The 24,425-nt window shown below is 46.3% G+C and overlaps 1 protein-coding gene across 1 annotated transcript; it reads right to left on the bottom strand.

Annotated features, from left to right (window-relative positions):
* Window positions 1–15,490: 15,490 nt before the first annotated feature.
* Window positions 15,491–23,409, bottom strand: SMG8 (SMG8 nonsense mediated mRNA decay factor). Its single transcript, XM_029612714.1, has 4 exons — window positions 21,792–23,409; window positions 19,347–19,492; window positions 17,838–18,713; window positions 15,491–16,066 (listed from the first exon to the last, which is right to left on the bottom strand). Exons 1-4 carry the CDS (start codon window positions 23,347–23,349, stop codon window positions 15,869–15,871), a joined length of 2,778 nt encoding a protein of 925 aa, XP_029468574.1. The 5' UTR covers window positions 23,350–23,409; the 3' UTR covers window positions 15,491–15,868.
* Window positions 23,410–24,425: the final 1,016 nt, after the last annotated feature.

Below are 24,425 nucleotides of genomic sequence, written 5' to 3'. Positions count from 1 at the left end.
CCATCTATTGTTTCCAAGCACTATGGTTAGGTATTGTTTCCCAAAATTGAGCAATTGAAAATATGAGCGTATGTAGATTCTGCAAGATCAGATTTTTAAAAACACATGGGATCGAAGCATTATCTCATCACCCTAGAAGGCAGCGTGCTGGTAATAAAGAAACATGACTGAAGAAATTTCAGCCTCCATCATATACCGAAACCCTTGCGTAGAGCCACATGAATGCCCCCTGTCTAATTGCAACGCCACTGCTCCCCATCTCCCTGTACTCTTGACTACACATTGGACTAGCAGACAGCCAAAACTAAGCAAAATCTGTGGGATAGGTACAGTGCATTCAGAAAGTATTCAGACCTCTTCACTTTTTCCACATTTTGTTACGTTACAGCCTTATTCTACACACAATACCCCATAATTTCAAAGCAAAATTGAAGAAATTTGTGCAAATTAATTTAAAAACTGAAATATCAAATTTACATAAATATTCAGTACTTTGCAGAGGCACCTTTTGCAGCGATTACAGCTTCACGTCTTCTTGGGTATGACACTGCAATCTTGGCACATTTGGTTCTGAGGATTTTCTCCCATTCTTCTCTGCAAATCCTTTCAAACTCTGTCAAGTTAGCTGATACACAGCTATTTTCAGTTCTCTCCAGAGATGTTCGATTGGGTTCAAGTCCAGGGTCTAGTTGGGCCACTCAAGGACATTCACAGATTTGTCCCAAAGCAATTCCTTCATTGTCTTGGCTGTGTGCTTAGGGTTGTTGTCCTGTTGGAAGGGTCAATCATCGCCCCAATCTGAGGCCCAGAGCACTCTGGAGCAGGTTTTCATCAAGGATTTCTCTGTACTTTGCTCCGTTCATTTTTCCCCTCGATCCTGAGTAGTCTCCCAGTTCCTGTAACTGAAGAACATCCGCACAGCATAATGCTGCCACCACCATGCTTCACTGTACGTATGGTATTTGCTAGGAGATGAGTGGTGCCTGGTTTCCTCTGGACAAGACACTTAGCATCAGGCCAGAGTTCAATCTTGGTTTAATCAGACCAGAGAAGCTGGTTTCACATGCTCTGAGAGTAAGTTCCTTTTGCCAATCTCCTAGTGGGCTGTCTTGTGTTTTTTTTTTACTGAGGAGTGGCTTCGTCTGGTCACTCAACCATAAAGGCCTGATTGGTGGAGTGCTACAAAGAAGGTTGTCCTTCTGTAAATTTCTCCCATCTCCACAGCAAAACTCTGGAGCTCTGTCAGAGTGACCATTAGGTTCTTGGTCACTTCCCTGACCAAGGCCCTTCTCCCCGACTGCTCAGTTTGGGCAGGCTGCCAGCTCTAGGAAGAGTGCTGGTGGTTCCAAATTTCTTCCATTTATAAATAATGGAGGCCATTGTGCTTTTTGGGACCTTCAATGTTGCAGCAATTTTTTTGTACCCTTCCCCAGATCTGTGCGACACAATCCTATCCCGGAGGTCTATAGACAATTGCTTCAACTTCATGGCTTTGATTTTGCTCTAACAAATAAACCCGCAAAATGCTGTCCTTAAATATGATATGTCAAAGGCCTGGATTTATCAAAAAGCATGTGATAGGAAAAGGGGCGTGTTTTATGGTAAGAGGCAGTTTATCGCAATTTGCACTAATACCTATGTGAAGCGCTAAGTTACCGCTCCCGGAGAGCCAGCCTAGCTGTCAGGGCCTTTCTACAACCACGGGGGTGCGGGGGGAGAGAGAGAGAAGCTAGCCATAATGCCCTCATCCTAGGTAGGTATTTATTTCTCTATAGGAGGCCCACCTAGTAACTCTAGGTGAGGTTTAGGTATTAGTGTAGGGGTTAGGGGCCACTTTGACATTCAAAATGAGATGTACGAACAGAACAGTGCTCCCTTGTAAAGATTTGATGACCTTTGGAGTGAGGAAACTCACCCAAAGATGAGATTTGTGCAATGTTCTCTCAACCTAGCTTGATGGACTCTCTAATATGCGTTAAAGCCGTGCGATACAGCTTCGCAAAATTGTGAACCCAGCCACTCGGTCATAAATCATGCCCCAAACTCCTCCCTTTTTTTCTGATTTGCATCGCACCATGCGTTATGGTGCTTTCATAGGCTTTTTCGCAAGCGTTAAGCCATTTTCGCATGCGTTAAAGGGGCTTACCGCATGCGAAAACGCCTTATAGCAATTTGATAAATGACCCTGATAATTAGGAACAGTCAAAGCACAGTAAATCATGGCAAAAAGTATAATAAGATATTCTATATGAGGGGTGTCAGCAAGCTGGGCGAATGTGTAAGACCACCTACAAGGTGATAGCCCCGACCTCTCTATCATTCACCCACATATACGTTATATTGTGATGTTATCGGTGTTATCCATTTGTTTAAGCCTTTTTTTTTAGGCACATAAAACATGTCTTTAAGCAATTTCTCAGGAAAATCAGCATGATATGAGCACAAAACCCCGATGTCAAATGGCGTTTCAGATCTCCTGCATCAGGGGGACTTATCTTAAGCAAGAATCTCCTCTTTGTAATGAGGCACTCTGTCTGGATCCGTCTATTTCAAATCAAGTAAAAAGAAAGGCATACCGACCCAAGCGATACTGACTTTTAAAGATGAATGTACATCAAGTGGTGACATGTTACAAGTCTGATGTCACTATCTAGAATAAGTAAAACTATTAGCGTACTTGCAAATTTGTATTCACAAAGCATGAATATAATAAAAATATGCAAATGCCAAAAATAAATCGCAAATTAAAGAAACAGTCAAATGTAACTCAGAATTAATTCCCACAGGCATCAGAGTGATTAAGCGATGAATCTACATTTGTTCCATTTGCAGTAAGCGGTTGGAGAAATCCCCGCCCCCCCCCCCCCCCCCCGCGAGCCAATTCTGAAAGATTATATCTAATACTCAAAACTGTAGTTCTTCAAATGTATGCCCCAATTCCAGGCCATGTTCCATTAGATGAGCAGACAAACGGTTGTTTTTCAGGCAACTCCAGTACTCAATCATGCGGGTACAAATAGTCCGGGAAGTTTTGCCAATGTAAAATTTGTTACACAGAGATTTGTTGGTATATATTACCCATTTAGTCTGACAAGTAGAGGAGTGACGGAGTTGAATCACAAGATCTACAGCGGGAAGCTCAATCACATTTGTACACATGGATACTGCACAAACAGAGCAATGGCCACAAGGAACATGACCTGTTGTTAAGAGAGCATGTCTCAGAGTGTACAAATCTATCTCGCAAATTAGTCCCACATGAAAACGCAAACCGCAGAAGATCTTGAAAGGCGGGATGTAATTGTAGAAGATGCCAGTAGATCAATGATCGAGCCCCACATTTTTAATTTACCGCTATCATTCACGAGTATAAAATATCTTTTTTGGACATCATTATTAAAACCCCAAGAGGATTCCAGACAACTCTATATAGGAAACCAATGAATACCAATTCATATTTACATTTCACCAGTGCTCATCCACCAAGCCTGAAGAGAAACTTACCTGTGGGACAATTCTTTCAACTCAGATGAATTTGCACTAGCTTGGAGGACTTTAAAACACAAGCTGCTACATTGTCAGCACGTTTTGTCACTTGGGGCTATCCAAAGACCTACATTAGAAGAGCATATTTGCATGCAAGATTTTCATACAGAGAATGGTTGTGGACCCCATGTCAGAATACTTATGAAAATTGGTTCTTACCTGCTAATTTTCGTTCCTGTAATACCACAAATCAGTCCAGAGAAGTGGGTTGTGTATCCCTACGAGCAGATGGAGTCAGAGAGCAAAACTTTGGGCACTGCCATATATACAAAAGTGCCACCTGCAGTCCCTCAGTATTGGCCTGTACCCACACCCACACTAATATCACTAACAAACCTACGAGGTTGAACCCAAATCAACTGCCAACCTCGTTGCCTACATTAACAATTCGAACCCGAATCAACCATAACAAAACCTGCTCTATCGAGCATATCTGCAAAAATGAAGCTCCATGCAAAAACACCAGCAAACTTCAAGCAAAAGGCAGTCTTTCGGTATCTGAAGAAAGGGGTGGGCCTCTGGACTGATCTGTGGTATTACAGGAATGAAAATTAGCAGGTAAGAACCAATTTTCATTTCCTGAACATACCTAGATCAGTCCAGAGAAGTGGGATGTACCCAAGCTACCCTACACTGGGTGGGAACCCGAAAGACCCGCGCGCAGAACACTCTCACCAAAGGATGGCTCCCTAGACGTGTTAACATCCAGTCGATAATGTTTTGTGCAAGTGTGTAGTGAGGACCACACTGCAGCCTTACAGATCTCTTGGGGCGACAGTAGCTGACACTCCGCCCAAGAAGTAGCCTGGGCCTGGGTGGAATGAGCTCTGAGACCCGAAGGCACTTGTCGCCCCTGGGCTATGTAAGCCGAACTGATTGCCTCCTTAATCCAGCGCGAAATGGTCGCCTTAGAAGCCTTGTCCCCCTTTTTTGGACCCCCAAAGAGGATGAACAAATGATCCGAACGACGGAAGTCATTGGTAACCTCCAGATCGCGTAATAAAGCTTGCCTCACATCCAAAAGATGCAGGTCCCTGTCCTGAGAGGAGCCCCTAGACCACTGAGGGAAACCCGGAAGCTCTACTGCCTGATTGACATGAAAGGCCGAGACAACTTTGGGAACGAAAGAAGGAACTGTGCACAACGAAACCTTATCGTTGGAAATCCGCAGAAAGGGGTCACGACAAGACAACGCCTGTAATTCTGAGATCCGACAGGCTGAACAAATAGCCACCAAAAATACCACCTTTAAGGTCAGATCTTTCAGTGACACCCTCCAGATAGGCTCAAAGGGAGGTTCGCAGAGAACCAGAAGCACGAGGTTCAAACTCCAATCTGGACACAGAGGACGGACTGGAGGACGAAGATGTTTGACCCCCTTGAGAAAACGAGCAATATCCGGATGAACAGCCAGGGAAACACCATTAAACTGTCCCCGCAAGGCTTCCAGAGCCGCTACTTGCGCCCAAAGGGAATTGAACACTAAACCTTTAGCAAGTCCCTGTTGCAGAAATTCAAGCACCCAGGGGACATCCACAGTTAACGGATCGCAGGAATGTTGATGACACCACATCTCAAACCAACACCAGACTCTAACATAGGCCATAGAAGTGGCCAGGCGCCTCGCCTGAAGGAGAGTGGAGATGACTTGTTCAGAATACCCCTTCAAGCGCCTCTCAAAAGCCAAGCCGCGGCTGCTGATTACCTGAACAGAGTCTGGTGAATTTCTTTTTGCTTCCTGGCTGCTGCGAGGTTTGGACGTCGGGGGAGGAGCCGTGAGACGCCTACAAGAGCGGCGTCCCGCTTCACCCACCCGCTGCTGATTACCTAAACTGAGTCTGGTGAATTTCTTTTTGCTTCCTGGCTGCTGCGAGGTTTGGACATCGGGGGAGGAGCCGTGAGACGCCTACAAAACCAGCGTCCTACCGGCGCCGCGGCGCACTGCCAAAGCCGCGCGCGCCTAAGGGGCACGCGTGGCTTTGCTTGGCTTAGCTTGGCAAGATTGGCTTTTGGCAGGAGCTATGATTTAAAATTGTTTCAGCAGCCACGAGATTATGGAGAAGAAATAAAGCAATCAAGTTTCAGTTTGTCAACGTTAAATAATCCCGGTAAGACTTAGTTTCTTTGGTTATAATTTACCTGAAAATATTATTGGGTCCGACTGAGCCTCCTCTTTGAAATGCCACATACAAAGAGGAAGGCAAAGTTGAGGGACACGTCATCTACACCTGTGTCCAATAATCAGCCCAAAATAGTGGATTGTTTTGCAAAAGCCCATATAGATACACCGGGTGGAGGAGTCGCAGTGGGATCAATTCAGGAGCAGGAGATGGCCCTACAGACTCATGAGACATCTTTAACCCCCGGTGCACCACTGACACCTGAGCCACCAGTCGGGACTAGAGAAGGGACTCCCTTTGTGGAAGATCCTAAGCTCAAATTGGATTTTTCGTTATTGCAAGATCAAAGAGAAGCAGATAGTTCAATCTGCTCCTCGGGGAGCTCACATTTGGGCTCTAAGGAACAACATGGTAATTTACCTATACAGTATATACCCGATCAGGCCCCAATAGAGGGAGGAAAAGATGTTATCCATGATGGTTCTTTAACTGGGATGACTAATTACTCCGAGGAATTTTACCCTCGAAGAGATTGGGGCTATGTTGGTTACAATGCAAAGGTCAATAAATAACATTGCTAATACAATGCAGGAGGTATTGCATAAAAATGTGGTTTTACAAACTAAAATTGACAAAGTAGAAAGCTCAGTGAATTCCTTGGAGGTAAAAGTGAAAGAATTGGATAAAATACAAATGAATTTAATCAGGTCTGAGAAAATTCATTTTGATAAATTGGAAATTTTAGAAAATCAAATTAGAAAAAATAATCTAAGGATATTGAATTTTCCTAAAACACATTTGTTATCCCCTTTAGACTTATTTAAGAGCTACTTAATAAATGTATTAAAGTATACTAATGAAGCTATACCAGCAATAGCTAGAATTTATTATTATATGCCTCAAAATCAGGGGAGAGAAGAACAAGAACAAAAACAAGAAAATCAGTCTGATTTGAACCTATCTGACTTGTTGGAAAAATCATTTGATTATGATATAAGTAATAGAGCAACCCTCATTGTGCAATTTTCATTCTTATCTGAAAGAGACTCATTATTGAGACTATATTTTAAAAATCAAAATGTGAAGTTTCATGGTCAAACTATAAGGGTTTTTCCTGATATTTCACGGGAATCACAGATTAGAAGAAGAGAATTTATATCAATGAGGGAGGAAGCAATACAAAAAGGAGTCAAGTTAGTATTGAGATTTCCATGTCGTTGTATTGTAACAAATCAAGGAAAAAAGTTTGTTTTTAACCAATCTTCTCAGTTGAGATCATACCTGGATACCCTATCCTAAAAACCTCTATTGTGCTGGTAATGAAGTAGATGGGTGTAAAGTTGACATAATTTGTGTTTAATAGTATTGCTTATTATTGGGCTGCTCTTTGTGCTGTATGTTCTTCTCTATACTCTCATTTTTTTTCTTTATGATTGATTTTTCAAGAAATTTTCACAGATATATAAGATAAGAGTCTTATTTTGAGGATGTTCTATATTGTGAAATATATCTTATTTGTATGAAAAAATTCTTAATAAATAAAAAAAAACTAAAAAAAAAAAAGCCAAGCCGCGAGAGAGAAGTGATCCTCCCAATCCGAAAAGATGGGTCCCTGTAGCAGGAGATGCGGTAGATGAGCCAGCTGTAAAGCACCCTCCAGAGACATGCGAACCAGATCCTCAAACCATGGATGACATGGCCATTCTGGTGCCACTAGCACCACTCTGCCCGGATGGAGTTCTATGCGACGGAGAATCCGGCCGATGAGCGGCCAGGGAGGAAATGCATAAAGAAGGATTCCCGTGGTCCAAGGGCACATCAGTGCGTCGAGACCCACCGAGCCCTGCTCTCGCCAATGACTGAAGAAGTGTTGAATCTTCAAATTCGCCCTGGTCGCCATCAGATCCAATTGAGATACGCTCCATCTGGCGCAGATGAGATTCCACGTTTCGAGAGACAGCTCCCACTCTCCTGGATCGAGCTGCTGTCGGCTTAGAAAGTCCGCCTGCGCGTTCTCCACTTCCGCTACATGGGAAGCTGCAATGCCCTTGAGATGGCGTTCCGCCCAGGCGAAGAAAAGTCGCACATCGAGTGCCACCGCGAGACTTCTTGTCCCTCCTTGTCAGTTAATGTTAGCCACCATCGTCGCATTTCTGAGAACACTCAGACCATTCTGCCTTGGATCCAGAGTAGGAATGCTTGTAGAGCAAGGTGAACCGCTCTGGTCTCGAGACGATTGATGGACCAGGACCCCTCCGATGGGGACCAAAGCCCTTGGGTGGGTTTGTCTGCACATACTGCCCCCCATCCAGACAGGCTGGCATCGGTGGAGATTATCATCCAATCCGGATTGTCCAGGTCCACCCCCTGGCCTAGACTGTTGCACGACAGACTGACTCTGGACTTGGGAAGCAGCAGCATAGGGCTATGGAACTGTTCCGACACCGGTTTCCTTAGTGACAAAAGCGCACATTGTAAGGGACGTAAGTGAGCGACTGCCCAGGGGACCAAGGCCAAGGTGGAAGCCATGGATCCCAGGACCTGCAGATGGTGCCACACTGTGGGATTCTCCATCAGCATCAAAGCTTGGACCTGACCTTGTAACTTCGTCATACGATCCTCCACCAGGAACACCTTGCCGTGTAAGCGCTCCCAAGTATACCAGTTTCTGGGTGGGTTCTGCAAGTTGATGACCCACCCGAGCGACTGTAAGGTGAACCTCACCGTCCATACCGATCTTCCACAATCCTCCCGGGACTTGGCTCGAATCAACCAGTCGTCCAGATACGGATGGACCAAGATCCCCTCCTTGCGAAGAAAGTCGGCAACTACCACCATCACCTTGGTGAAAGTCCGAGGTGCTGTGGCGAGACCAAATGGGAGGGCTCGAAACTGGAAATGCTGACCCAAAACCTTGAAGCGCAAAAACTTCTGGTGATTCAGTCGGATTGGAATATGAAGGTACGCCTCAGTGAGATCCAGGGATGCCAGAAACTCCCCTTTTCGCACCACAGCCATTACTGTCCTCAGGGTTTCCAAGCAAAAATGAGGGACCCGGAGACAATGGTTGACCTTCTGAAGATCGAGGACGGATGAAAGATACCCTCCTTTTTGGGGACCACAAAGTAAACTGAATACCATCCCCGTTCCTGCGGAACCGGGATGATGGCTCTGAGCTCAAGAAGGCATTGTAGAGTATCCCAAACCGCCTCGCATTTGCTGTGAGAGACCACGCTGGACTACATGAACACCTCCTGAACCGGCAGCACGAACTTCAGGGCGTAACCATCTCTGATTACTTCCAAGACCCATCGGTCCGAGGTAATTCTTGCCCATTCCATGTAAAAGTTGGACAATCTGCCTCCGACAGCTTCGACAACGGAATGGGTGCTCGTGGCTTCATTGGGCAGGCTTACTGGTTCCCGCACTGAGGTGTCCAGAGTCCCTACTGGAGCGGCGGCCACCGCGAAAGGACTGCTCGAGTCCCTGAGTCTGCTTAGAACCAGATGGAGTGGAATATCTGGTAGATCGAAACCGGCGAGAATCTCAAAAACGAGCCCTAAGGGGAAAAACCTTCTTGGAAGATCGCCTATCCTCTAGCAATCGATTACCCTTGGATTCCCCAAGTAGCTTCACCAGCTGATCCACTCCTCCCCGAAAAGGAGTTTGCCCTTGAAGGGAAGGTTACAAAGCTGAGATTTGGAAGATAAGTCCACAGCCCAATTCCGCAACCAGAGAAGCCGACGAGCTGCCACCACGGACACCATGGACCGAGCCAATGAGATCATACAGCGCATCCGCCCCATACGCAATGCCTGCTTCCAACCGGGCCAACTGTAGCATCCCCTCACCACCACAGCTGGCGCTCAAGCCCGCCTCCTGAACCCAGCACAGGCATGCCCTCTGCATAAGACTAGCGCAGACTGCCGCACGAAGACCCAAAGCGGCCACCTCAAAGACCCTTTTTAACTGAATCTCCAGTTTACGGTCTTGCATGTCCTTTAACGCAGCAGAGCCCGCTACGGGTATCGTGGTCTTCTTTGTGACCGCCGAGACAGCTGTGTCCACCTTCAGAGTCTTCAGGAGATCCAACACCTCTGGTGATAGGGGTTAGAGCTTCGCCATTGCCCTTCCAACCTTCAAACACGCATCCGGAGTATCCCACTCCCGGTTCACAAGCTTGCGGATTTTCTTAGGCAGAGGGAACGAGGTTGTTGGTCCCCATATTCCATCAAGGACTGGATTAACCCCTTCACTATTGGATTCCTCCTGGGTAACCTTAAGGCCCAGGATGTCCAACACCTGGGGAATCAGCGGACGCAGCTCATCACGTTTGAAAAGACGAACAACACTGCGATCATCCCCTTCCGCCGGCGGGAGGTCGTCCCCATCCGCATTGTCGTGGTCCGTGTCCCCCAGATCAGGATTCGGGTCTGGATCTGTCCCAGGCGCTGGGACGGATCCAGACCCGGCGCCCGGGTCTGGATCCGGGTTATCAGGAACCGGACGGGTTATCAGGAACCAGACGGATCCAGGTCTGGTTCCTGATAACCCCAGATGATGTCATCTACCTGACGAGGGCGCTCTGTAGGACGAGGCGGAGCATCTACAGACCTTCCCTTCTTCCGGGGCGGCTCAGCGGAATCCTCCACCTGTCCGGGTCTTTTCGCTGCTGTTTGTCTGCTTGCTAAGAAAGCCTGATGCATGATTAGAACAAACTCCAGGCAAAAAGCCTCCAGGACCGTGTCCCCCCCCCCATCCGGGGGCCCCAGTGGCGCCAGTTCCCCAGCCCCCAGAACAGGATCCTCACTAATGGGGCCCAAAATGGGAAGGGATTCCTCCCCCCGCGAACCGTGATGAGATTCACCCCTCCCCCCCTGCGAGGGGGGGGCCTGACTCTGAGGAGCCTGCTAACTCGGAGGAGCAAGAGGAACAAAGGGATGCTGCGTTTAAGGCCTGCCCGCATGCTCCACACTCGCAGCAGGAAGCCGATTTAGTTCGCGGTGCCATGCCAGGCCGCGCAGCCACACAGTCTCAAGAAACTGCGGAGGAGAGGCCTAGTCCGGACCACCGCGCGCGCTGTCTGTAAACAGACGAAAAGGCCCCGAGGCAGCACCCGCGCTGTTCCACCCGTTGGTGCTGAAAACGCGGTCCGGGCATGGCAAACTTACCTCCTCACTTCACCAACACCCCAGGAGTGGAAGAACCGAAGCTCCAACCCCGACCGGCTGCCCCAGCCGACTCCTTACCTCAGCTGGAAGACACCTGCAAGATTCACACTGTTTTTTGTTTTTTTTTAAACTGAACTTTATGGAGCCAGCTCAAGCAGAGATCGAGGGAGCAGCTTCAGGGGTAGGAAGACTAAGAGCCCCTAGTCTTTACTCCCCAAGTCGAATCGGGCAAAACTCAGTCAGGGGTTCCCAACCCCTCGGACGCCCGGCTTCCACCAAGGGACGGCCCACGAAGGTGCCTAACACCTCAGGAAGCAACAAGAGGGAAAAAGAAGAAAGAAAAAAAATCAAAATTTCTAACTACACTGAAAACAACAAATATAACTAAGACTGCCGGTAGTGCACCTCTACCAACTGCTGGAGTCAGAGAAATACTGAGGGACTGCGGGTAGCACTCTTGTATATATGGCAGTGCTCAATCTTTTGCTCTCTGATTCCATCTGCTGGTAGGGATATACAACCCACTTCTCTGGACTGATCTGGGTATGTTCAGGAACTTCAGATCTCCTGACTTGGGTACTTCCGTATTTTCTGGGAATTGAGGCTACTTGTCAATTGCCTCAGGTACAAACTTAGATTGTAAGCCCTCTGGGGATAGGGAAATACCTACAGTACCTGAATATAAACCGATGTGATATGTTAGATTGAATGTCGGTATATAAAAATAAATAAATAAATAAGTGATCCAGAAACATTGGCATCTTCTACAAATATATCCCACAAATCAGTGTTGAGACTCTGAAGGTTGAAATTGAAGAAGCATCCAGACAGGTCCAATCTAGCTATACCGCCGAAGTTTTTTCTGAACATCAAATATTGATCAACAATTTGAATCAAATTGGCCAAATTCCAACATGATGAAGTGATTACCTTTGTAGTTCAGTCTAGCTGTGGACAGCATCAAACTCAGGTGGTGTAAAGAAAAAACAGGTTAAATTTGATTTCTCTGGAGAAGATTCTTCAGGAGAAGATGAGGCTCATTTGCCAGTTAATATTCCACAAGGTCTGTCTCGTTTTATCATCTCGCGGCAGAGTGCCTCAGAGAGGAGGCCATGAATTCCACAAAACCATCAGAATTCAGTGGTCAGATCCCCTTGTGGACCTAGGACCAAGACACTTCATCCGATCACTAGTGCAGAATCCTCGGTTTTAAAATTTGTCCTCTATCTGTCTTCAACCCAGATTTCAGTAGTATCTAGAGAACTTTCTTAGTCCAGACACCTCGGGTGGATGTATTTTTTGGTTCATAAGATCATTGCGGTTGAGACATTGTTTTCTGGGACAGTCCACAAGTTCCAGATATGTCAGTTATCAAGAATACATTTACATAGCTTCCGTCAGGACTGGAAACTTTTCACTCTTTAGTAATACAAGATGTTCAGCCATTTTACATGACATCACACTGAAAAAAACTTTAATTTATCTAAAGAGGAATTGCAAGCACTCCACACTTTAGAGACATGTGAGGAGGTGGTGATCAAACCGGTAGACAAAGACAGTAAAATTATTATGGACCTCCAAATGTACCTCATTGAGGTACATCGGCTATCAGATAGCACTTACTACTCTACCGAAAGACCCTACTCCATTTCTAAAGTTAGTAATTAAAACAGTGGTGGAGGAAGGTCTAACAGCTGGTTTTTTAACTAAAAAGGAAGCTTCATTCTTACTATCCAGCTACCAGATAGCTTTGGTCTTCTATTTACTACCAAAAATTCACAAATGTCTAGATAATCTTCTGGGAAGACCTATAGTATCAGGTTGGGGTTCTCTATTGGAACCGCTTTCCCAGTTTGTGGATACATTTCTTGCTCCAATGGTACCTCTTATGTTGTTTGTCAGAGATTCCCAATTTTTATTAATCTGTTGGATGAATTTACTTGCATCGCTGATGTCACCTACTTGATCACACTTGGGGCCAGATTTTAAAATCCTTACGCGCGTAGGTGGGGTTATGTGCGCCAGACCTATTTTACAAAGGCCCAGCGATGCGCGTAAAGCCCCAGGACGTGTCTAAGTCCCGGGACTTAAAAAAAAAGAGATGGGGAGGGGGCGGGCCAGAGGCCATTTGCCGCTGTGTAGGAGGATTGTGTGCCTACAGGCTGCCGGCAGGCGCAAGAGGTAAAATAAAGGTCGGGGGAGGGGGTTAGGATAGGGCTAGGGGGCAGGAGGGTTAGGGGAAGGGAGGTTAAGTTAGGGAGTTAGGAAATTCCCTCCCAAGGCCATGGGTGTCGGCGCGCACAAGATGCACAATTGTGCACATCCTTGCGTGTGCCGACCCCCAATTTTATAACGTGCACGCACCTGCGCGCGCATGTTATAAAATTGGGCGTCCATGTGCACGCGCCAGGTAGCGGCTCACATGGACACCTGCGCGCAATTTCTTAAAATCTACCCCTTGATGTGGAGGCACTTTATTCAAACATCCCCCATAATCGAGCTCTGGAGATCATTGAGCAGTTTCTTGACTAGAGGAAGCAACCCCATCGAATCCCTACTCATTTTTTGCGCAAACTGACAGAAATAGCGGTAAGAATTATTTTGCATTTGATGGCCGTTTCTATCCACAAACATATGGCACAGCCATGGATGCTACAATGATTTCAGAAGTGGCTAAGTTGTACATGGCTGATTTTGAGACTTCCTGTACCACAGATGGCCCTTTTGCTTGTCTACTACTGTGGAAACGATACATAGACAGCATTTTTGTGTTATGAGGAGACTTTCATAGTTTCTGGGACGTGGGGCTACTTGCCAAGTGATCCAGAAACACTGGCATTTCTACAATTTCATCCCACCTTTCAAGAGCTTCCACAGTTTGCATTTATAAGCAGGACTAATTGCAGGATAGACTTGTACACTCCGATTTTCAACCAGAGACTCTGAGACATGCTGTCTTAACATCAGGTTATGTTCCTTGTGGCTGATGCTGTTTGTGCAGTATCCATCTGTACAAATGTAATTGAGTTTGCCTCTGTAGATCTTGTGATTCATCTCAGTCACTCCTCTGCTTGTCAGACTAAAGGGGTAATACATACTATCAAATGTCCGTGTAACAAATTTTACATGAGCAAAACTTCCCGGACTATTTGTACTCATATGACTGAGCACAAGAGTTGCCTAAAAAACAATCGTTTGTCTGCTCCTCTAGTGGAATACTGCCTGGAATTGGGGCATACATTTGAAGAACTATGGTTTTGTGTATTACATAAAATCTTTCAGAATTGGCACATTAAACTTTTCACTTTACTTTGATTTTGCTCTGACATGCACTATCAACTGTGGGACCTTATGCAGACAGGTGTGTGTCTTTCCAAATCCTGTCCAATCAATTGAATTTACCACAGCTAGACTATAATCAGGTTGAAGAAACATCTCAAGGATGATTAATGGAAACAGGATGCACTTAGGCTCAATTTTGAGAGTCATAGCAAAGGTCTGAATTCTTATGTAAATGGGATATTTCATGTTTTTTGTTTTTTTTATTTTGCACAAATTTCTACAAACCTAATTTTGCTTTGTCATTGTGGGGTATTTTGTGTAGATTGAGGAAGGAAAAAAATTGCATATTATCCGTTTTACAATAAGGCTGTAACATAAAATGTGGAAAAAGGGAAGGGTGTCTGAATACTTTCTGATATGCACTGTAAATATTCTGCAGAGAGGTCTAAAATAATTCAATTTGTTCGCAACAGATCAACATTTTGTGAACATTTTTCTAGGTTACCTTCCAATCAGAAGGAATTTAGCATAATATTTAGCTTGCTGTCCTGTTGTTGTGTTGCAAGTGGTGTCTCTGCCACTAAGTGTGTGAAGGAAAGGATGATACAAAGGAGATGTTAGCCTAATAGTAGCTTGCTAAGTGCATGAGGCCAACTGATTTCATGACCTATTTATCCAACTTTGGTCCATTAAGCAATGAAAAGCCTACCTGAATAGCAGAGACAAGCAAATGTGTATGGGCCAGACCCAAAAAAAAAAAGCCTCTAGCTCGGTAGAAAGCCTAATGCCCTCATCCCACTGCAGCTCAGCCAACCCAAAACCAGACTTCTAAATTAGGAGATCCAATTTTATCTACATTATTTAAGAACAGCATATTTTCTAGGGATGTGCATGGCTTTGAAAAAGAACAAGATGTTTTAACAAAATTTCCCATTTCAGTTCTTTTTTTTTTTATGGAACAAAAGAAAAATGAATAAAATTTAATTAGTTTTCCTTCATTTTGTTTTTAAAAAGTCTTGTTGCCAAAAAATAAAAAAATTCCCACTCCCTCCTGATACCCCTACACCTACCCCAAGCTCTCTTATAAGGTTCAATGTTCTTCATAGGGCAGGAGTGATCCTTGGTCACTCCTGCCCTGCTGGTGAGACAAAAAATGAAGCTGGCAAACTGAAGCTGGTGCCGGTCTAAATATCTTCTGTACAAAATTACGCCAGTGTTGTTATTCATATGGCAAAATTAGCAACAGCCCCAGTCTCATTCTGCCAGAAACATTTTTAATCTGATTTTTTCACTAACTTATTAATAAAAAGAATCACAGAACACAGCATTTTTCTGTTTTGTCAGTGTAAAAACGACAAAAAAAAGTTCTCAAAAAAAAAAAAAAAGACCCTTTTATTTTGCTTAGACACTTGTGTATTCTGTAGGTTATTCAGGAACATAAACTGAGATACTACATACAACGTCTGAAGAGTGTTCGATCCTTCAAACGATGATCAGACAAGAGAACCAATTACCTGTAGAGAATTATATCAACCAAAAAAAAAAAAGCAGCTTTACATTACTTGTGTCCATCATCAATTTTGACACTTTTGGACCTGCAGCCTTCTCCCAGTGGACACAGTGAGATGGCAGAACAATCGAGCAGTGATTGCTGTCCGAAACTAAACGACCAACAGTGATCAAAATCCATAATCTGAAATTAAGAAAATATAAATAGCTCAGCATCAGGGAATGCTGGTACGAGGTCTCTTATTGTGTGACTGCTTTCAGCACCCCTCTGAGAACCTTGAAACTCATCAATTGCTGGTTCTCCTTGGGGGGGTAGTACGGCCCACGTTCTGTGACGTAGGAGTAAGGGAACCGTAGAACCCAGAGCCCGTCCGGGGGTAGGGCTATCTCTGGCTTCTCGGGGTAGAAAATCGGGCAAGGTGGGGGTCCAGGCTGCACCTGAAAAAGGGAAATAAATAAATGAAACAGACAAATCAAGAATTACAATGAAAAAAAAAAATGGGAACCTGAATTATTTACAGGTTCCAATACCGTTTATAGGGACAATGATAGGTCAAAGCCGTTGGGACAAAAAGCTGTTTAATGTTATCTTCTTTGAAACCTGCCTACCTCTAGACAAGAAAACCATGATTCTTCCAGTCTGGCCTAGACAGCTGCTTTGGTTTGTGTGTGTTCAAACCCGGTCTATAATGTGCAGCCCTAAACACCTGGCTGGGGGCGGGGAACACTCTCTCTTAACATAAGGACCCACCCCAACCCACTGTCTTATATAGGCTGTGGGGCAAAAACCTGACTTCTTGCAGCTTTACCCAATTAGAGCAGTCCCTGTCCTCAATTAAACCCCTACCTATTAACCTGTCTTTAGGCCTTATCCTTCCCACCCCCCTCCCCCTGGAGCAGGGACTGTCTAAGAGGGGGCAACTCTCAAAGTTTTTCTCTGTCTCCATCTGCTGGAAGGGAGGCAAAACCCAGCTGTCCTGGACTGATCCGGGTACGTACAGGGAATGGAGAAATTACTTACCTGATAATTTCGTTTTCCTTAGTGTAGACAGATGGACTCAGCATCCCGCCCGTGGCTGCCCCAGAAAAGGAGAACCTTGGATAGCAAACCTCGAGACTAAGCAAATACAGGTAAGCCAGGGCCTATCCCTACTTCAAGACACCCACAGTTTGTCCGGTGTCGGCATTAATTGGTTGAGTGCACTGGTGGTCTCCAGTTTGGAAATTTAGTTAAACCAGTTCAAGTTTTAATCAAGTTTAATCAAGTTATTTAAGCAAAGATATATCCACAATGGCTTTTCGAAGAGAATACTGAGGAGCTAAGGTTACTGCAGGGGTATATCTAGAGTGACGTCAGCTTTGAAATCTGACTCCATCTCCCATCCGCTAGCAGAAGAGCACTATACCCCACTGGTCCTGAGTCCATCTGGCTACACGCTAGGAAGCCATCATTTCAGTTTTACTAATCATCTGTATTTTAAAGATTTCGTTCATGTTATATTTTATGAACGTCCGACTGCATCCCGCCGCAATCAGGCTTTATTTAAAAAAATAAAACATGCCACAGCTAGCAGCAATGCTGCCCATGCGTTCTGTCCTGCATCGCCTCTTTAAATGTGTTTTTCGTTAATTCTATCAAACACCACACACACAACGTTAAGTTTTCCTTTACTCTCCCCTCCCCAATTTTACTTTTGGTTGGCATGTTCCTGGCTTTACTGGTTTTGCCATCGCAACATTATCTCACCTGAAATGGGAAGCTCTTGGTACACCAGGGTAACGCTTCTCCGTTACGTCTGAAGAAAGGCTTATGAGGCCATACTGGTGACTGTGTGTATCCCCCCGTTTATACTCAGAAATAGCTTCAGGCAGGGCCTCAAAGTTTGTGAAGGGGGTGTGGGGGGGGGGCTCTAGAGGACGTAGACAGGAACATGACCTTCCTACATTAGAAGGGTGGCACCTAATTACTCGGAGTGGTGTGTGGCAAAGAACTGCATGTGAGGACGATTGAATGTAGAACCACTGGGCAGACACAGAAATTAAGTTCTTTAGATCTGCTGGTTTCTACTAGTTACAGGTTATCTTTTAACCTGCCATTGTGAACAGGACTGCATCCCTCTACCTACTTGCTTATGGCAAGAATCTTTTCACAAGAAAGCGTGCCAGAGAACTGCAAGATGCGACGGTAAGCTTAGCTCGCATTTAATACCTGAGGCGTGAGCGTCATCTGTAAAGGTGCGTCGGGCACCACAACAAAGAGTCTTATCAGCTGTGCGTAGTGCGGCTTAAGTCCTCTCCCCTGTGACGGTGACAGAATGTACAAGGGCATGTCTGTGTTGAGGGCTTTCACGGCAGATTCCTTTGGCCCGCTGCCCATCACCTTCATTATCTTATCCGGTCCAGAACACATAAACCTGCGACCACGGGAGTCTTCATACTCAAAGCCGACAAACGCCCGAGCAATGTCGTCTCTCCTCCTCCCTCTCCCCATGACTATGGCAGTTCTTTTGCCAGGAATGGCTTTGTTAGGGGCAGGCCAGGAATTAGTGTCCAGATCTCCCTCGTCCTCGGACCTCGTCCTAATCACAATGTCCCACGGCATCAGGTAATTGGTTCCTGGAATGAAGCCCAGCTGATCTAGGCCGGTGTGGAAGTTGTAAGCCTTGGCGGGGCCCAGTTTTACCAAGGACCAGCTGGAGAATTTGGGCAAGAGATCTTTAGGACAGTTCGAGTGCAGCATGCCGGGGAGATACTCCACGGTGGAGGCCTGGCGATCCAGCAAGCTCAGCCGTTTCTCATTCTTTGCGTCTCCTCCCTGACCATGAGCCTCCGGATTATCCCCGCCGGCCTGGGGATCAGCGGAAAACGTGCCTAGGCTGTCTGTGGACTGCCCCAAACTCAGGGCCAGACTCAGGCTGGTGCTCTCCCCCGGAGTGTGTGGCTCTTTCTCTTTAAGCTTCTCGACTTCCCCTTCCTGGGGGGCAATCGGTGCTTCGTTCTTGGCAGGGGCTGGGTCTGGGGTGCTGGGCTGAAATATTGGAAAGTTGATGTGGTCCAGTTTACCACAACACTTCTCCTCTAACAGCTGCGGAAAACACAAAGCAGGCATTACGTTTTTGGGCATTGCATTCACAAACTCGTAATTCTTCTCAGCATAGTGTTCCAGGTTTAAGTGTCTTTTTAGATGTAATTGACTGCACTAAAAATCCACAGCACCATCTAGATCTAAAGTACTCTAGATTAATACTCAAGTTCGAATATTTAATGAAAAGCTCTAGATGGCATGTGTCCTATCTAGCTCTGTCTCAGAGGACCACATACCATGGGCTTGATTTACTAAGGTTCTTCTACCATGGTGTGTGTCTATGACAGAAAACCTTCATGAATCAGGCCCTTTGTAGCTCCGTAACGAGCAGCTGCAGGGAGACAAGTTACATGAAGCATGCTCATCTTTGCCCAACCTAAAATATTAAATGCCAAGTCTATTCCATTTCTTACAGGATCAATTAAAAAAAAACCCTCTGTCCTGAGAATAATCACAGAGAACCCTGGAAAGTCACAAATAATTTTGCTGTAAAATTATCATCATATGGGTCTTTTTGCTACAGTCTGTGTGCTTCGTGATCATAGCTTACCCTACGGAAAATCTTATCGCTAGCCTCTTTTCTTACGCTACAAGTAAAGCTACTTTATAGGCTGTGCCAAATAACTTAATTACCTGATAAAAATCATAATTAGCACTCTTAATATCAAAAGGGTCATCGCGGGGTGCCTGCTTGCGTCCGCAGTTACAGCTGCCTGTTGATCGAGCACGACTGTTGTGGTATAATACTGGAGGATTTCTCTCTGGCTCAGTTTTTTCTCCTGTTTAAAAAAAAAAAAAGGTCATTGTACATTTGTTGACTGTACGTGAAAGTAAATCATAATGGAATCATAGAAAAAGAGAGGAGAAAATAAAAATCCATCTACTCCTTCAGTTTAAATAAGTGGCCTTATAAATTCAAGCACACAAAGCACTATTTTCAATTTTGACCTTGAGGGTTCTTCAGAAATATGCAAAACCCTTTTTCCAGCTGATCCTTTTCTGCTTTAAAAAAGGATCCACATGGTAAACTTAGCACTGCAAAACATTTGATGAAACCATATACATCAATGACAAACCCCGTGCCATTCACGACCAAGTCCAGTACTCGAGAGGCACAGCTCCCACCCAGAAATGAATCGGGGCCCGATGACACCGGTATCCACCAACCAGCTTACTCTGTAAGAGCACGGATCTACAGCACCTAAATTTAAAGGCCTGGCATAATTGCAATACAGTCATGAAGCGGAAATGAGGTATGTCTGATCTACAAAAACATTTGGCCTTAACATTTGAACTAGCTCGCCACTCAAACCTTTGTTCAATCCAGTCACTTAGCTCACAGCTGGCTTCCTCGGCACCACACATTGCAATAGTAGTAACAGATTGCATGGGGGTAACTTGCACGGAACAGTGGTTACTACCCTTAACCAAACGCATGGGGTATCTGCACGGAGTGGCAGTTACTACCCTTAACAGAATGCTTGGGGGTAACTTCACAGAGGGGCAGTTACTATCCTTAACAAAAAGCATGGGGGTAACCTGCATGAAGCGGCAGTTACTACCCTTAACAGAAGGCTTGGTTGTAATCTGCACAGAGCAGCAGTTACTACCCTTAGCAGAAAGCATGGGGGTATCCTGCACGGAGTGGCAGTTACTATCCTTAACAGAAAGCATGGGGGTAACCTGCACGGAGTGGCAGTTACTACCCTTAACAGAAAGCATAGGGGTATCCTGCACGGAGTGGCAGTTACTATCCTTAACAGAAAGCATGGGGGTAACCTGCACGGAATGGCAGTTACTATCCTTAACAGAAAGCATGGGGGTAACCTGCACGGAGTGGCAGTTACTATCCTTAACAGAAAGCATGGGGGTATCCTGCACGGAGTGGTAGTTACTATCCTTAACAGAAAACATGGGGGTGTCCTGCCCGGCGTGGTAGTTACTATCTTTAATAGAACACATGGAGGTAACTTGCATGGAGCAGCAGTTACTACCATAAGCAAATTTCTGAGTAGACCAGATGGACTATTTGGTCTTTATCTGCCATCATTACTATGTTACTGTGTTGTCCTTTTACTTCTAAAAGAGTTCCTGTTGTGTTGGGTGGTTGGTTTTGGAGGGGGAATTGGAAAGGCAAGCAGAATGATGGCCTGAAGAAGGGGTTCCATGTAGCACTACAAATCATCCTTTCATCAACTTTGCCCCATTTGAAAACTGAATAGCTCAAGGTTCCCTATCAAGCTGCAAGTCTCCCAGGAGCCATCTTTAATGCTTGTCTTTGGTCAGCCAGCAGAGGTCATGAGTTGAGGGTGGTAGGATATGGGAAAAGACACACAAAAACAAGGTACAAACTATGTGTTCCTCAGACTCCTCAGGGTATTAAGATGATTTAACTTACAAGACACAGACCTTGACCTCCTCATAATAATTAGGGGTGAAAGGATAAATCGGTGGACTGTAATTATCACTAGCTGCCAGAAAGGCAGTGAAGATAAAGGAGGGAAACAGCTCCAAGGAATAGACCTGAGAGCAGGAAGGGGAATAGGAGGCAGAAGGCTCAAGCACCTGCCAAGGCAGGTAGGGAGGGAAAGGGAAGAGGTTTGCTCCCGAGAGGAGAGGAAACTCAAGTGCTCCACTGACATCAAAAGTCTGGAACTGGACTCGGACAAACTCGAGCGAGGGATCAGGGAGGGTTTGAGCTGGTCAGTGCTCAAAGCTACAAAAGGAAGGGAATTTATAGGGAGGAAAAGGTTCCACTTCCGGTTACCGACCAACCCTTTCCAGTTTACAACTGGTTTAAAGGGGTTTCTTCCTCTAGCATGACAGACAACAATCCCCTGCTCTCCAGGCTGGGTTACAACAGGAGAGATCTCAGTTAAGAGCATTATAGTAATTGATTGTAACTCTCCTGCAGATATGAGCATGATCACCTTAGCGTTGTTAGGCACCCCGAGGAACAGGAAAATCAGACAGGTCACAGGGATCCTGCAGCATCAGCTCTACTATCATGCTAACAATTATAAAACAAAATGGTTAAGTTCTCTGAATTAAAAATAGAACATGTGAAAAATCAGTCACCTGACTTTGGAAGCAAATGGAACTTATGTACACAGTGCTGGTCAGTTAAGCTCCTCTCCTCACAGAGCTGATGCCCACTGCTCCAGAATTTGTAGCAATCTTCATTGAGATGAATGGCATATTTCTGAAAGGCAGGCCCTCGGGCATGCTGACTGTACACACGCAGGGCTTGGGCCAGCTGGTTTTTATGGACGGTGGTGGTATAATTATGTGGCAGGTTGGACTGGTAAGCGCTGTGGGCCATAGGGAGGGCCTTCTGGCACCGGTTTTCCGAGAACTTGGTGTCGACGTCCAAAAAGGCCTCCAGGACCTTCATGCTGCCCATGATTTTGGAGGTTAGTTCTCCAGGGTAAGACACCAAGTCTTCCTCCTTGTTCTCAATCACCACTTCGAAAAGCTTCAGAGCTACCGAGCTCCACTTCTGGTAGGTGGGCAGCTCGAAATGGGAGGGCTGTGGGTTGCGGCCCACACTGTCGTCAAAGCCCTTCTTGCTCAGCACCAGCTCCACATGCTGGAAGAGGAATTCTCGGAGGGTGCAGTCCACCAGCTGGCCCCCACCACCCACCGAGGCCGCTGCCAGGCTGGCCTCCACGCTGAAGGAGAGCCGCCGGCTTTGCCTCATCATCTGATAGCGCCGTGGGCCCGAGACTGGCAGTGGGCTCTCGCTCTCCCGCAGGGTGCAGTTCTGCCTCACCTGCTCCAGCAGCATTCCAACAGGGTCCTCGTCCTGGCTGGGCACGATGAAGACAAAGGCCTGGTTGGCGGGCACGGTGAAGAGACAATTGATGCTCTGGTTGGTGAGCACACGGCTCTTACGGAAGATGCGGTAGATCTGGTCCTCCAGGGCGTGCTGCAACCTGCGCTTGGGGCTGTGCTTCTTGGGCCGCTCGGCACCGGCCCCACCACCTCCCCCAGGCTCCGCACCCTTGCCGCCCTCCAGCCGCAGGGCGCCATTGAGCTGAAAGACGAACAGCAGGCGGGGAGGGCAGGGCCGGGCATGCAGCTTCCACTCCTTGCCCACGCCCAGGTCACGCAGGGCAGCCTTGAGGGTGGGCAGCGCTTTCTGGCGCAGGGCGTCGAGCGCACGGAAGAGCTTGTCGTAGGTGGCATCGAAGGCGCACGTGGGGTGCACGAGGACCAGAACGTGGCAGACGGAGAAGAGGTAGAGCAGATGCAGGCAGTGCAGCTTCTCCTCCGCCTTCCAGGCCTCGTGCGCCTCCGCGTGCGGGCAGCCAGGGCTGAGGGCGGCGCAGGCGCGCGCCAGCCGCTCCTGGTCACAGGCGGAGCTGAGCAGCAGGTAGAGCACGCGGCTGTCCGGGCTGTAGTGCGCCTGCAGCAGGTTGTAGTCGCGGGGAGGCTGCGGCTCCGGGGGTTCCCGTCCGGGCAGCAGCGGGAAGACTTGCCGGTCGCAGAGAGCGTTCACCAGCGCCTGCTTCTCGGAGGCCGGCTGCAGCGCCGTCTTGCCGAAGACGCCCACCACGCACACTTCGTCCTCCTTCCAGGAGGGCGGCTCGGCGCCCGGGCTCAGCAGGTCCCGCAGCAGTGCCGGCCCGGCCATGCTGCGAGCCCGCCCCCTCCTTTCTCTTCCGGCTTTTCTTCGGGTGCGCTGCTAAAAGGCTTCCCCCCCCCCGGAACCCGAGCTATACTGAACGGTGTGGCCGGCAGAGGAGGGGAAGCGTGTCGGTTCCGTTACTGGTGGATTCCTGCACGCCGACGTGCTGTATGTGCTTCGCTGGATGCTTGTAGGAAATAGGAAAGTTGTCCTGATGAGGAATTGCCATTTTTCTTCGCAAGCTTCTTCGGATTTTATCATTGCAAAGAGGGGTTCGTCTATAGCTGCATCTAACCGTGATCGGAAATGCTTGTCTGCTTTATTGCACGCAGTAGTAATTTTCGAGGGTTTTAAAGCAGCGATCGGGGCGAGGGAAACCTTTTCTTGATACAGTGCATTTTATTCCTCAGTCACCTCAATAGTTTATCTTTATAAGTTACACTGTGTTGTTTCCTTATCAAGCCTACATTAGTTTTTTGCATTTTGTTTTTGTTATAAACTCTTTCCCTGAAACTGTCCTCAGTCATCTATACATGTAGGATTTGGGTTAATCAGTGCTCAGTGTAATAGGGGGTGCAGCAGTTGTATGTTGCACAGTTTGAGACATTCCCCTATGCCACGCTTAATGGCATAATAATATATATATATATATATATATATATATATATATATATATAATTTTAGCCCATATTTTCTAAATGTTTAAGGCAGCTTAAAGCATCATTTGAATTCAGCTTCAATGATTTGATAGCATAATTTATTATAACAGGTAAAGAGTATTGCCAAATCTTGAATCACAAGAAACACCATTCATTATAACTCGAGGTACAAACAGACAAGTACTAACCAGAAAATAGTCCAATAATTATTTTAACCACAATCTCTTAACCTCTTTCTCTTTCAACATAAGAACATGCCATACTGGGTCAGACCAAGGGTCCATCAAGCTCAGCATCCTGTTTCCAAAGTGGCCAACCCAGGCCATAAGAACCTGGCAAGTACCCAAAAACTAAGTCTATTCCATGTTACTGTTGCTAGTAATAGCAGTGGCTATTTTCTAAGTCAACTTAATTAATAGCAGG

The sequence above is a fragment of the Rhinatrema bivittatum genome, chromosome 8 (assembly GCF_901001135.1).
Source record: "Rhinatrema bivittatum chromosome 8, aRhiBiv1.1, whole genome shotgun sequence".
Lineage (NCBI taxonomy): Eukaryota > Metazoa > Chordata > Amphibia > Gymnophiona > Rhinatrematidae > Rhinatrema > Rhinatrema bivittatum.
Note: the sequence above shows the minus strand (reverse complement) of the source record. Positions and strands in the feature narration are given on the sequence as shown.

What these genes read in the sequence shown, in the direction of transcription:
- SMG8 (XM_029612714.1), bottom strand. Translation starts at nt 23,349, where the DNA reads ATGGCCGGGCCGGCACTGCTGCGGGACCTGCTGAGCCCGGGCGCCGAG. An exon ending in CTAATTATGATTTTTATCAG is followed by an intron (nt 18,714 to 19,346) that starts GTAATTAAGTTA and finishes TGTTTTCCGCAG; the next exon opens with CTGTTAGAGGAGAAGTGTTG. An exon ending in AGATGACGCTCACGCCTCAG is followed by an intron (nt 16,067 to 17,837) that starts GTATTAAATGCG and finishes TCCCTTTTTCAG; the next exon opens with GTGCAGCCTGGACCCCCACC.